Source organism: Peromyscus eremicus, chromosome 1, assembly GCF_949786415.1.
Source record: "Peromyscus eremicus chromosome 1, PerEre_H2_v1, whole genome shotgun sequence".
Taxonomy (NCBI): Eukaryota; Metazoa; Chordata; class Mammalia; order Rodentia; family Cricetidae; genus Peromyscus; species Peromyscus eremicus.
The window spans coordinates 4,424,162-4,438,243 of record NC_081416.1 but is presented as its reverse complement, the minus strand read 5'-3'; the positions used below and the strand labels follow the sequence as shown (position 1 = coordinate 4,438,243).

General features: G+C 45.9%; 1 protein-coding gene across 1 annotated transcript in view; it reads right to left on the bottom strand.

The window, feature by feature from the left end:
• Ablim1 (actin binding LIM protein 1) overlaps nucleotides 1-14,082 on the bottom strand; it is a 202,932-nt gene that overhangs the window by 98,186 nt on the left and 90,664 nt on the right. The window contains exon 4 of the mRNA XM_059256122.1: nucleotides 11,814-11,923. Coding sequence (XP_059112105.1) covers nucleotides 11,814-11,923 — 110 coding nt within the window. The remainder of the gene's footprint in view (nucleotides 1-11,813; nucleotides 11,924-14,082) is intronic.

Sequence of the window (14,082 nt, the reverse complement as noted above, 5' to 3'; positions counted from 1 at the left end):
GAGGGAGGGGGATGCTGGGTCACACTGCAGCTCTGGATCAGAGGGAGATGCTGGGTCACACTGCAGCTCTGGATCAGAGGGAGATGCTGGGGTTGAGCTTTTTCTGTTGCTCAGAATCCCTGCCGTGGAATAAGGTGGATCTTCCCACCTCAATCAACCCATTCTAGAAAATCCCTCACAGTCATACCCAGAGGTCTGTCTCCTTAGGGAGTTTAGATCCTGTCAAGCTATCAATCAATATTGACCATCACAATATGGCTGAGTATGAGCACTGGGATTAGCTGGTCTGGTCCTGCACCTGGATCCTGCCTGTCAAAAGTGGTTCTTTAATAATATTTGCTGTTATTAGAGTTGCTGTGATCATGTAGATTATTTCATACTCCACAATGTTAGGGAAGTGAATACATATGTGTTAACCCAGAAACATGTAAACGGAAGAGTTATTTGGAATATAACATCAACAAACATTCAAAATCCATGTATCTGAGAAAACAGCAGCAAGTGCCACCAGCTGCTTGGCCACTGTGCCCTAACAAACAAGACTAATGGGAAAAAGCAGTGTCCAGGCAAGGCCACTCCATGGCCACGTTCAGAATAAGACAGAGACATGACCCCTCCCATACAGAGTGGCCGAAGAACCCCCTCTTCCAACTCACCTGTAACTGCCTCCTTTGGCAAGGGTACTTCTAGACTAGCCTCCTCTCTCCTCCCGGACCCTGATCACCAACCTGTCTCCCTGGAGTGACCCTGCTCAAGCCTCAACCCTGAACATACTCCCCGAATCCATCCAGAGATGGCTCTGGTTCCTATGGGTCCCTGCTTGCCTCAGCAACTTAACGTATCCTGTTTCTTTGACCACAGGTGTTTCTGGGCATCTTGACCAGCAGGTGTTAACTTGGCTTAACCCAACAATTCATGTCCAAATTTTTACTATATAAATACATTTGCAAAAGTTCCCCCTCTCCCCTGGCGCTCTCTCTCTCTCTCTCTCTCTCTCTCTCTCTCTCTCTCTCTCTCTCTCTCTCTCTGTGCTTTCTAACTCAATGTACTTTAAAAAGAACTCTGGTGCAGAAAGGGGCGTGAGTGTTCCTTTCCTAGAATAGAATGTTTCTGGAGAAAACCACAAATTCTTAAGAAACTGCCCACTGTGGAGGATGGCTTCACTCGTTTGCTCCTATGATCTGTGTTGTTTTCTTAACCACTAAAATGTGAAAAATTGAAAATATGTATCTATAAAGTTAAAATATAAATTCAGAATATTAGGATTCCCTTCTTTAAAGATTTATTTACTTCTATGTATGTGTGCACCTAGCTGAGTTTATGTGTAGCACATATGTGCAGGTACATGTAGGGGCCAAAGAGCATGGGATCCCCGGGATCTGGAGTTACAGGTAGGATGCTGCCTGATACAGGTGCTGAGAACAAAACCCGAGTCCTTTGTAAGAGAATTACATGCTTTTAAACAACCCTGAACCATCTCTCCAGCTGCTGGATAAGAATTTGTTAAAGTACGGGCCATTCTAAACTGTGTGTGTACAAACTGACTCTAAAGTAATAAGAAGTATTTTACCAAATGCCCCAGTAAGTGGAAGGAACACAGTGTGGAGGTTAAGACAAATGAGCAGTTTTAAAGGGCACTAGAATCGGGGAGATGGCTCAGCCAGCAAGATGCCTGCCATGCTAGCCTGAGGTCCAAACCTCAGCACCCATGCAAGAGCCCAGTGTGGGTGGTATCCACTTATAACCCTGGCCAGAGGGATAGGGAAAGAAACAGACAGATCCCCGGAACTCTCCGGCCACAATCCAAGCAACTGTGAGCTCCCGGCTCAGTTAGAGATCTGGTCTCAAAAAGTATATTGAAAGCTCTAGAGGAAGACACCTGACATTGACCTCTGGTGTACACACACACACACACACACACTTGCACACATATGTACATACTCACCTACTCCCATTCTGTAGCCCCCCCCCCCCCATTTTAAAAAGGAATTCACTGTGTTTAAAGAAGTTTTAATTTCACAGGAAAATTGGGAGAGCAGAGAGATTGCCCGTATACTCCACCCGATGTGCTTCGCCTGCACCACTCCCAACATCAACCACCAGGGTGGTACCTGCTCTTGCTGACCCAAGCTGACCAATGGATGCATCATTACCACCAGCATCCATGGCTGATCTGTGTTTGGACAGGTTTAAAATGGCATCGCGGATTATAGCATCACACTGAACAGCAGAACAGCTTCAACACTCCTACAGTACCTGCCTATTCATCCTCCTCCCCTCAATCCCTGGCATCCTCTGAACCTTTCCCACTGTCTTCATAGTTAAGCCCTTCCCACAATGAAGTGGGAACTTGAGAGCTGAGATTTCCCTTTGTTTCTGATAATCCCCACTAGGTGGCAGCAACGATTTGAAGACAGACGATATTTGGAACTTTTTTTTTTTTTAACAAAATAAATTTCAAAGACGGCTTTTTGGTTCTACAAATGGAGATGATTGGACTTAGCGAGGCCATCAGAGTTTGCCACAGTTTACTAGGGGAAGCAGGAGGACTAAGAAAATGGGTGACTGTGGAAGGCTGGAGAGCCGGGAAGACTTCAGCTCCTGACCATCTTCCAACCTTCATTTCCTCATCTGTGAGCTACTGATAATAACCACTTGCTGTGCTACATTTCAAGGTTCTCTGCACAGCACCAGGCCTGGTACAGGGGCGCCAGGCGACGCCCTCCCTCTTTCCTTGGTTAGGGGCCAGAGCTAAGACTAAACCCTGGATTTCTTAATCTCAGCTCACTCTTGCTCTCTCTCCTGGCACCCTGATGCCCACCTGTCACAGAGCCATGAAAGAAGTTGAGACAAAACTTGGGAAGAATGAACTGCCCCCATCACCTGCCTGAGGGCTGAGGTGCAGGCAGGGCTGTGCACACATACTGCCATTTAGCCTTTACAATTATTTAGCCCATAATGCCTTGCAGTCCGGGAGCCTCTGGTCTAAACCATTGAGACCACCATGCCCTGCCCATTGCCTCCTGAAAAACAGAACAGGTCATCCAGGTGCCTGAGCCCAGCCAGTGAGCAAGAACGAGTGAGAAGGAGAGCCGAGAGCTAAGTTCCTTTCAGCCCAAGCTTTAAGACACACACACCAAACAAACCCAACAGAGATGTCTCTCAGATAAGACAATATCACCAGCTGGCTGAGTATTCTGGTATATTCCACAGCAACAGCCCCTGCCCTCTGTACAAAGCTATGGATTTCAGCCAGACATCAGGCTGTGGAAATGGACTAGGGGCAGCAAAAGGTTTGTGCTGGATGGTTCTCTTCTTCCTGCTCAACCCAATGAGGCTCTTCCATGAAGAACAGCATGTCCTACTCTCCAGCTTCGCGCTTTTTTTCCAGTGGTTGAGGAAATTGTTTCCACATCACCAAAGCAGCTGCTGATAAATATAGAAAGTTGGTGCTGGGTGCTGGGATGACTGTCAATGTCAGAAATAGGTGACTATGGAGCAGCATCAAGGACGTAAGGTCCACTGGTGACTGGCCAAAGGGAAACAATGACCAGATAGGGAAAGAGAACAAAACCCGAACGCCTAGCCCAGTGTCTCAGGACCTTCACTCCTGACACAGAGAGCCAGAGCAGAGCAGGGATCTGACTGTTCACAAAGAAGTTAAACTGACGCTCAGGTCCACACCTGGCTCAAATTTTAAAGCATTTTGTTCAAAGGCAATAAAAGCCCTAACAATGGGGATTCTGCCCATTTGCCTTCACTCTTTTTGGCAGAGGATCACAAACACCTGGGCTTTAGAAGGATTTAAGTTGATGGAAAAGACATATGGTTCTCAGGAAGGACGTGTGAGTCTGTTGAGATGTTTCTCTGGAAGGACATGTGAGTCTGTTGAGATGTTTCTCTGGAAAAGAAGGCCGAGTGCACAAAGCCGTGGAGCAGGGAACAAATTACCCAGCGTCCCCACCGTCTCAGACTGCTGCTTTCTACACACCTGTGGTCACTCAGGAAGGTGGAGGCCTCTTCCACCCACAGATATCTAAGATGGGAGTTTCCTGGCACACAGACTGGGACCCCTTTCTAGAGTTTCAGATTTTTTTTTAAATGCATCAGTACAGAACACAACACCCTGGGTGCTGAGAACACCCTTGCAGGACTTTTTAATGACAGAAGAATCTGCTCCTATTGCCCACTTACCTCAGAAATCTGCAAGTGAGATCCAGGAGGGAGCATGGATCTACCCGCCCCTTTTCCAGATCCATGGACTCTTACTTTGATATTTTCCCCCCTTAGTTTAAGGAGGGTCACCTGTGTGGCTATGGACTGGTGAGGTCTCAGTGTGACTGTTATTGCTGCATGGAAAGGTGACTGTTTTTACATGTTAATTTTGGATCCTGCCACTTTGCAGAATGTGGCAATCACTGCCTTGTTGCTCTGCTGAAGACTTCCAGCACATGGTGAACAGGGGCAAAAACAACTGACAGCTCTGCCATGACCCCAATCTTAACGAGAAACTTCACTTTTTCTCCTTTTAGGAGGACACTGACTGTAGGTTTGTTTATACTGCGTTTACTATATCGAAGTATACTTCCTCCAACCCCACTGTAGGCGGGACTTTTATCAAGAAGGATGTTGGATTTTGTCAAAATCCTTTTCTGCATCTACTGAGATGATCATGTGCCTTTCAAGGGAAAAAGTACAAATTTAAGTTCCGAGGTTTGGCTAATACAAGGTTTTAAGTTTTTAATAAATTCTATTGTTTTAACAGAGCATGGATTTCCCAATCTTCTGAAATAAAATGGTAATGGAAGAGTTTGAGAGAGAGAGAGAGAGAGAGAGAGAGAGAGAGAGAGAGAGAGAGAGAGAGAGAGTTATGTGGTATGTGGAAGGGTCAGGTGCTGGTAGATACTAGGTGCCCGCAAGCTGTCTTCTACACTTTACCACGCAGATTCCCTCATGAGAACAGCTGCTGGGGGCACTAAGTGACTCTGCTGTGCACAGGACACCCAGCTCCCGTTTGCTATGGTGCTGTGCCTCCCGAGGGTCCTAGTGTCAGAAGTCACTCTTCTCATGCTATAACGACTGAGTACATCCTGGTTTCTAAACTGGCCTTCAAAGGTCCTGTGCTGGTAGTTTTGTTTTGTTTTGTTTCAACTTAATACAAGCTGGAGTCTGCTGGGAAGACGGAACCTCCACTGAGAAACAGCTTCCATCAGACTGGCTTGTGGGCAAGTCCGTGGGACGTTTTCCTGATTAGTGACTGATGTGGGAAGGCCTGGCCTACTGTGGGCGGTGCCACGGACAGGTCTGACAATGGGCTCAGCAAGCCATGGAGAGCAAGCCAGCAAGCAGCCTCCTCCATGGTCTCTGCTTCAGTCCCTGCCTCCAGGTTCCTGCCTTGAGTCCTGCCCTGACTTCCCTCAACAATGGACTCTAATCTGTCTCCCCAAGTTGCTTTTAGTCATGGTGTTTATCATGATAATAGAAAGCAAACCAACACAGGTCCTTACTTTTGAGATGAAAATAATCTAGATTTTCCTTATATTCTTTTTCATCAGAGCTGGCCCAGAGTTTCAACATCCTTAAGGTATTTGAAAATCTTCCCTTAATTAAAAGTCTCCACCATCATTTGTCACGTCTGTCTATTAAGTGAGTATTGCTGGATGCTGACCTTTACCTTCATCCAAGCAAAGGGATGTTGCCAGGTCCCAAATTAGACACCTGGGAGTTGACAAATAATGGCTGGTCCAAATCCATGTTTCTTATTTAAACCAGTGAGTCCATAGTTTCCCTTTTATGTGTCTTAGCAAATGCCATGGGGACAGGATCAACAAGAGCCAGGGGAGAGCCAGGCATGGTGGTGCCCTCACCTGTGGCATCACAGCTCAAGAGGTAGAAGCAGGAAGAACGACCTAGAGTTCTAGAGTTCCAGGCCAGCCTGGGCTACACAGCAAAACCCAGCCTCAGAAACAAATAAGTGAAACTGAATAGACAAGACAGAGCACAACCCAGAATGCAAAGCGACACGTCCGTTAGGCTGAGCACTATTTGGGGATTATTTCAAGATTATATTTGTTTATGTGTCTATGTATGTGAGTGTGCAAGTTTATGTGTACCATGTGCGTGCATGTGCTCATGGGGGCCAGTGGGTGTCAGATCCTTGGAGCTGGAGTTGCAGACGGTTGTGAGCTGCCTGACATGGGTGCTGGGAACTGAACTGGGGTCTTCTGCAAGAGTAGCAAGCTGGCTTAACTGCTGAGCCATCTCTCTAGCCCAGGAAATTATTTTTTAAGTGGTTCTAAAACTTCTGGACACTATGCTGCCATTAGGCAGAAAAGCACCATGAGATCAGAAGATGCGTAACTGGGTTGGGGAGTCATGTATTCCACGCAGGTCCTGTGCGCTCCCACTCTGTGGAAAAGGGGTCTCAGTGCTATTAATGACTTAATCACGGAAGCTAAAAATGACACAGAGTGATTTCGAAAGGCTTATGTGTTGCCTGAGTAGACAACCTTGAACTAGACCTTCTGTAATTGTCCCCTGCTGAGGTCAGCTGTGCCCTTTGCCACCTTGATAACCACGGTGGAAACATCACAAGTCGGAGCAGCCTCTGACCGGCTATTTTAAGTGGAGTTTCTTGTTGTCTTTGGAAGACAATACAGCGCAGCAAACACACTTTGGTGGCCCATGTCAGCAACACATTGTCAGCCTTTTCAGGGCAGCTGAGGGCAGCTGTGGCAGCGGCCACCAGCTGAGTCCTCAAAGATGGAATTGGCACAGGCACCCCAGCCCATCTTTCTTCCCTGTGACAGAGGCTCACGGACCTGGGGCTACTTTGGTCAGAGTTTTCATAAACAGGGATGAATTGTGCCTGTCAGACCTCCAGTTCAAATCCTTTAAGCCGTGTTCACAGAATACCACAAGCAGCACATGACTTCTCAAGGTGACTCTCTCCTTTAGCTGGCTTAGGTGTGGTTCTTAGTATTCATAGAGCCAGGCTTCCTTCCAATTCATTAATTTAAGAGTCCATGCCCAGCTTTCTATGGGTTCTGGGGATTTGAACTCGGGTTCTCATACCTGTGCAGCATTATCTGCTGAGCCATGCCACTAGGCCACCTTTCATGTGAATGGATAAGGCATCTGTCATGAAAACGGGCAAACTTACAAAACTGGAGACATGCCATGACAATCCAGAAATCATCGCCTGCACAGGAACTTGTTATTAGGACTGTAAATCATAACTAGCCAGGATTCCGAAGCAGTTACTCACGTAACCCTGCGAAGGAGCCCCACTCTCCGTCCATTCAGGGGCGGGGTCATGGGGGACAGACAGGTAGAGGCTTAGAGGGAGCAGCAGAGCCAGGGCCTTGCCCAGGCAAAAGTTCAACAATCCCCTCCCAACCTGCGTACGTGTTTTCAGAGGGAACATAAAGACAGCTGAAAATTATCTTGCAACTATGAAAAGCTGATGCACTGAGAAGAAAAGTCAAACAACCGAGAATGTCTTCCTCCCCCTGGAGAGCGAACACACGACTCTCTCTGAACCGATTTCAGTTCTGTCCACCTGCAGCACGTCCTGCGACCTGTGAGAGTTCCAATGCAGGCAGAATAACGGTGCTCTAGAGCGGTCTGTGTAGAGGAGGGAAAACAGAAAGACGGGCTTGGGTGCATTTGCGTGGGCGCCTCTCATGCCAATCCACCAAACCCACGCACAATCAGACTCCAGCTAGACATCCTTTGGGGTGGAAGGCTGAATGTAGACAGCCACCCACTCCTGCTTGGGTGCTTGAAATAGACAGGAGCTGTGAGGAAATGCTCATCTGGCCCTCTGACTCTAACCCATGGGAATCTAGCGGCCAGTAAACTCAGGGGGATGGAGTGGTGTGAGGCTTGGAGGGCAGGACTGTCCTTCTGTCCATCAGGCTTTTAAGAGGCGTGAATCAGCTAGTGAAGGAGTTTAATTATAATGTCCCCACAGCCCTACACGTGCCTTTTGTTATCACCTCCATCTGAGAACATGTAGAGTGCTTGTAACTAATTTGGGGCAATAAAGTAGCATTCCTGGCACACCCTAAGCACTATGTGAATGCTCAGAAAACAAGTCAGACCAAGGGTAAGAATTATTTTACCCTTGTGGAAGAAGTGCGGAGACAGATTATTTTGTATTCTCCCCTGTCCTGGCCTCTGCCAATCTCCTGTAGTCTTTGCTTCCTACTCAGTGATCAGGAAAAACCAGCCACAATCCATGCAATGTGGCCGTGGCTCAGAGCCTCCAGCTTGAAGTCAAGAGAGGCCGTGGCCCACTGATGGAGCCCACAGAGGCTGTGGACGGTAACCATGGGGAGTTTCACACTATAGGAAAGTCAGGCCCTGCTTCTCAGGAAGCCTCTTGCCAAGTATAAAAAGTCTTTTTTTTTTTTTTTTTTAAAGATAGGAATGGCTGTCACAGCAGAATAGTTTTGAAGTTGAGCAATTCTTGGAGAACTACAAATAGCAACCAAATGTCTTCTAATTATGTGCCAACGACATTCAGAAAGTTGCTGAAAATTCCCATTACTCTAGACTCTGTGGGCCTGCTTAGTGTGGGGACTCTGCTCGTGTGTACCCAGATATAAAGGCTCTCCTTCACAGATGGCCACAACACCTATCAATACCTTTTGGTACTTGTCTAAATAGATAGGAACATCTTAAAAATAAAAATGGACGAGGCAGTCACAGTGAAATGGGATTTCATTTAGTGGAAGCAGAGGAGAAAATAAAATATGGCTCAACAATTTGTACATAAGCAATTATGGTTAAAGCTAGTATTAAAATACAATGGTTTTTTTTTTGTTTTTTTTTTGTTTTTTGAGACAGGGTTTCTCTGTGTAGCTTTGGAGCCTGTCCTGGATCTCGCTCTGTAGATGTTTTTTAACTGGTTACATTTTTATACTTAATTAAAAGTTTTATGAATATAACATGAATGTCATACAAAAAGAGAAGACATAGATGTATCCAAAAGTTTTATATTGGTGTCTGTTAATTGTATAAAACAATGAGTTTCATTGTAACATTTTCATACTTGAATAAAAGGTAGAATAAAAATTAGAATCCATTAGATGTGGCTTTCATAGGATGGCAAGAGGCTGTGCATGGCTCTAAGGGAGAAAAGTCACCAACAATCTTACCCAGCTATGAACCCTGTGAGCTACGACCAGCACAGCAAGATGTGCCCGTGAGAGCTACAGCGGCATGAATGCTGGGGCAGTGACCCCCTGTGCTTCGTGACTGGCTTCAAGGCTCACTCCACAGGAGGAAACTCACGCCTGGTGTGGAATGTTCCTTTACACTGGGTGAATATTTGTCACTGTGATTGGTTTAGTAAAGAAGCTGACTGGACAACAGCTGAACAGGATAAGGTTAGGCGGGAAGGGCAAACTGAGAATGCTGGGAGGAAGAAGGGCGGAGTCTGGAGTCTTAGGCAGCCGCAGAAAGGTGTGCCATACTGAGAAAAGGTACCAAGTCACATGGCAAAGCACAGATAAGAAATATGGGTTAACATAAACGTAAGAGTTAGCTAGTAACAAGCCTGAGCTATTGGTCGAGCATTTGTAATTAATATTAAGCCTCAGTGTGTTTATTTGGGAGTGCTATGGGACAGAAACTTCTGCCCACAGCCTAGTACTGTAAATTTGGCTGAAAAATCATGGCTGGGAGCTCATAGGCTCCATGGGAGAATTTACTGTTACTCTTCTGCTAAATGGACACAGTACCATATTGCCTATCAAATTTGTATGTCTATACTCATAAATTAGTGCAGCACTCAGACCTTACCAGAGAAGTGCAGAGGACATTAGTTAAAGCAGACACTCACAAACTGGTCAAAAGGCATAGATTAAATGTCTGTGAGGTTTTCAGCCATCAATGGGACATCTACACCCTACTCCTTCCCCACAAGGAGGAGGAGGATATGGCAGTAACATGAAGTTAGGAGGGGTGGATGTAGGGGGAGTTACGGAAAGGAGTGGAGAGGTGAAAATAATCAATTTTCACATATGTATGTATGAAATTCTCAAAGGATTAATAAAAATATTGTATTTTCCTAAAAGGAAAAAAATAATCTGTCAAATGTGGTAGTGCATGCCTGCAATCCCAGTATTTGAAAGATGGAGGCAGAAAGTTCAGGAATTCAAGATCATCCTTGGTTACATAGGGAGTTCAAGGCCAACCTGGGCTTATATGAGACCCTGTCTCAAATATATATGTATTTCTCATTTTGGTGGAGCTATGGCCACACAATGGAGCATGTTCCCAAACTGCATGGCTTGAGGCAAGTGGAAGCCTTTTTAGAAGAATCTATTTCAGTTTCCTTAAACTAAACAATTGAGAATATTAGATAAAGCAAAAGAGAGAACAAGAATCCAGGGGTCAGAACACTGGCATCTGCCCTCACCTGTCAGTAGAGGGCTTGAGTGACCTTGAGTATGACCTTGAGTCTCAATTTCCTACCTAGCGAAACAGATAGTTGACCTACAGGACCTCACCAGTGCATCACGGGAGCACAGTCCCGTTCCAACTGTCATCAGAGAAATTCTTCTAAGGGTTTTACTAACATATTTTAAATTAAGCCCTGCTAGAGGATGGGGGCCCCCAGACCCACACAGGGTGGCTCTTTCAACAGTGTCCAACTGTTTCTCTTGAGTAGAGTAGAAGAGCAGTGAGAGACCTGAAACCACACCACAGCCCTAGCCATGTCTTAGTACTATCTACTGGGCTCCTTACTAGGCTGCTGCCTCCTAGTGGTAGGTCCTAGAAACACACTTGTTCAATGTCTTGTCATGTGTACATACTGTATTTTCTTCTATCCTCCCAAAGGTAAAAATCCAGCCCTTATGCAGATGGTCAGGACATTCTTATTTTTATTAAGTGGAAGATTTCCATAGAAATGGGAAGATTCGGGTTCTCTGCTATAAACTGTGTAGGATCCGTCTAGAATAGAACATGCTGCCCTTACTCTTAGGTACTAGGACTCAGAGAGCTAGAAGGGGGTATTATTCCAGGTCTCCCGAGGGCTGTCAAAAATCCATAAACACTAAGGTACAAACTGGGCTCATTTCCTGATACTCAGGAAAGAGCTGAAACAGCTTCCCATTTCAGTCCCCAGGGCTCAGAATATATTGACTTACAATAGTTACTAATTGATCTGTCCAACGCCATTCCCAGTTCATATGTTCATAAAGAGTCTATTATGGGGGCATTCTCTCTGGATTCCCATAGGTCAGATGAAATCTCATCATAAAGAATTTCAAATCCACTGGCATACGTATACTGTCTCCCCACACTTACTTAGGCGTTGGCTTCTACACGGGCCTTCTCTGATTGCCCCACATACAGAAAACCTTATCGTACACTCTGGTTTTCTTCACATATTAGGTATTTTCTGTGGGAATATGTCCATGTGCTTTCACTAGAAAGCAAACTTCCTGAGGGTGAGAGAATTCATTTTGCTCAAGGTTATATCTTCAGTTTGAAGGATGATACACATTTTGGGTAGTCAGTAAATATCAAATAAATGTAAAGTTTCATAATTATTTTCCCTTGCTGGCTGTCAAAATGGACAGCCCGATGTCTAATTCCATTTGGGTCTTTTTGATACAATGATGATGCTTCTCTGCCTGGGTTTTAGGAAACACTGCATGATGTTTTTCCATAGGGGAAAATGCCCTAGATAGGACTATACTTGGTGTTAGCGAATAGGATTTTCAAAAGGAAGGCATCTTCCTGAGCTCCCTTTGAACCACAAAGGTGTTTCTGTTAGTGGCTGCTGGGACACTTACTGCTTGAGCAGGTGGCTTCTTTGGGGCTGGAAGACATCGGCTGTGCACAAAGTTGACAAAGACAGTCTCTCCCATTGAATGTGACTCGGTCTCCGGGTGGAAACGGGCGCCTGGAGACAGAAAGACATTTGCCCTCAAAGTCATTCCAGCAATTTCACTCTCTTTCCTTACTCCTTCGCCTGCTCCCCCTCGGGTGCAGATTGATTTCTTGGAGGAGCACCAGCCTGAATGCTTGAAATGTAGCCATGCCCAAGCCCGCCAGCTGGTCACGGGCCAAACGAACACACGTGCTGCATTATGAGATGAAGAGAGAAGCTCCCTGGTTGGGTAGTAGCTTGATCTAGTTCCATTCTGCAGTGGAGGAGTGTCTGCACAAACCAGCTCTCAGGGCCCACAGAGCAGTGACTTCCACAAGGAAATGCTTCATGAAAAAAACATTTTAAATGCCATGGATTCCCACTGAAGCTTGGGACACATCCCTACGAGAACGGCTTACAGGAGAAACAGGAGCCTTTTTGGTCCCCTGTGGTTTTTGATAGCTATACTGAGTTAGACTTTGTCCTTTTTGGACATCTGAATTTGCAAAGCACTGGGGACTCCAGTCTCTCCTAAGCTACAAGTGATAGGACAGGCTGCTATAAACATCTGTGTGAGAACCAGTAGCCTGGAGAGATTGCTCAGTGGTTAAGAGCACTTGTTCTTGCAGAAGACCCAGGTTCAGAGGTTCCTAGTATCCCCACGGTCACTCATAGCCATCTCTAACTCCAGGTTCAGGGGATCAAAGCCCTTTTCTGACCTCCATAGGCACCAGACATGCACATGGCACACTTACATGCAGGCAAAGCATTTACACACATAAAATAAAACAAATTTAAAAATCAGTATCAGTCTCCTTTTCAGAAAGAACAGTTCCTTTCCTGCTAGACATTCAGTACCCAGCACATGCTGCACCTTCTGCAGGAATGTTAGCTCTCCATGCTTGCTTACTTGCAGCAAGCCAATTTACCAATCGCTTTTCATCAATGTGAGTTTTCTAATGTGGGACTTTGTCGATTAGGAAATGTGGAACTCACCGGATCAGAGAACATGAATGAGTCAGAAGTCAGCAGTCTGGTGCAAATCCAAGCTTCCTGACCTGCATGTACTTTCACAGCCCCTTAACTCACCTCTCCAAGGCCTCACGCTGGTGATTGACCATAATAAACACTCACAGGCACATCTGGACTTAATACCACCAATATGATTGGTACCAGTCATCAAGTGTATATGGGAATATTACAGTCTCACACCTTTGAATGTTAAAAGTCTTTGGGAGACCAGTGGCTCCCTCTCTGAAGTGGTACCGTTTCTTTCACTGGACAGATAAAGAGGCCACAGGCAGGGACCCACAGGCAGGGGCAGGCTTCATCGACCTGACTTAGAACTATGTTAATAAGTAAAATTACATTCTGGTGCTGCTGCAAGAGGGTCCCTTGCTTCACACTCATTCACTAAAACTGAACAAGCCTCTAGTCCATTCTCCTAGGAGAGTATAAACACAATAGAGCAAGCATGGGTTCTTTGGTCTCCACTCAGGAACAGGACCTGGGTGAGGCAAGCAAGATCCTTGGGGCACTGTCCACAGCTGAGCCAGTGCTCTTGTGAGGCCCTGACAAGTGTGCACTTACGTGCAGTACCCCCAGAGTGTAGCTGAGTAGACCTTGCCTGAGTCTAGACCCCAATTCCATTCATTGCAGATCCTCTATGGTACGAGCAGCCAGATTCTGTGTGCCCAATCAGAGAGTCAAAGCCACCTTCCTTTTATAACACAATAGTACATTTCCTCCCAAGCCAGCCCCCTTCCCTCGGACTGATCATTTTCATTAAGCTGTGCTATACAGGATACCTAGCCATCAGCGATAGTGTCTTTTTAGGCTTTGTAGACCATTTGGTCTCCGTCATAATTCCTCAACCCTGCCACTGTACCTAACAGAAGTTCTAGCCCTATGCAAACAAATAGTCAATAAAACTTTCTTTAAAAGAAAGACCTACAGCCGGGCATAGTGGTGCACGCCTTCAACCCCAGCACTTGAGAGGCAGAGGCAGGCGGATCTCCCTGAGTCAAGGCCAGCCTGGTTTACCTAGTGAGTCCCAGGATAGCCAGAGCTGCATAGTGAGACCCTGTCTCAAAACAAAAACAAACAAACAAAAAAACCCAACAACAAAACAAACCCTAAAGACTAATGATTTGACCCATGAGCCATTGCCAAACTACAGTAAAGATACCATT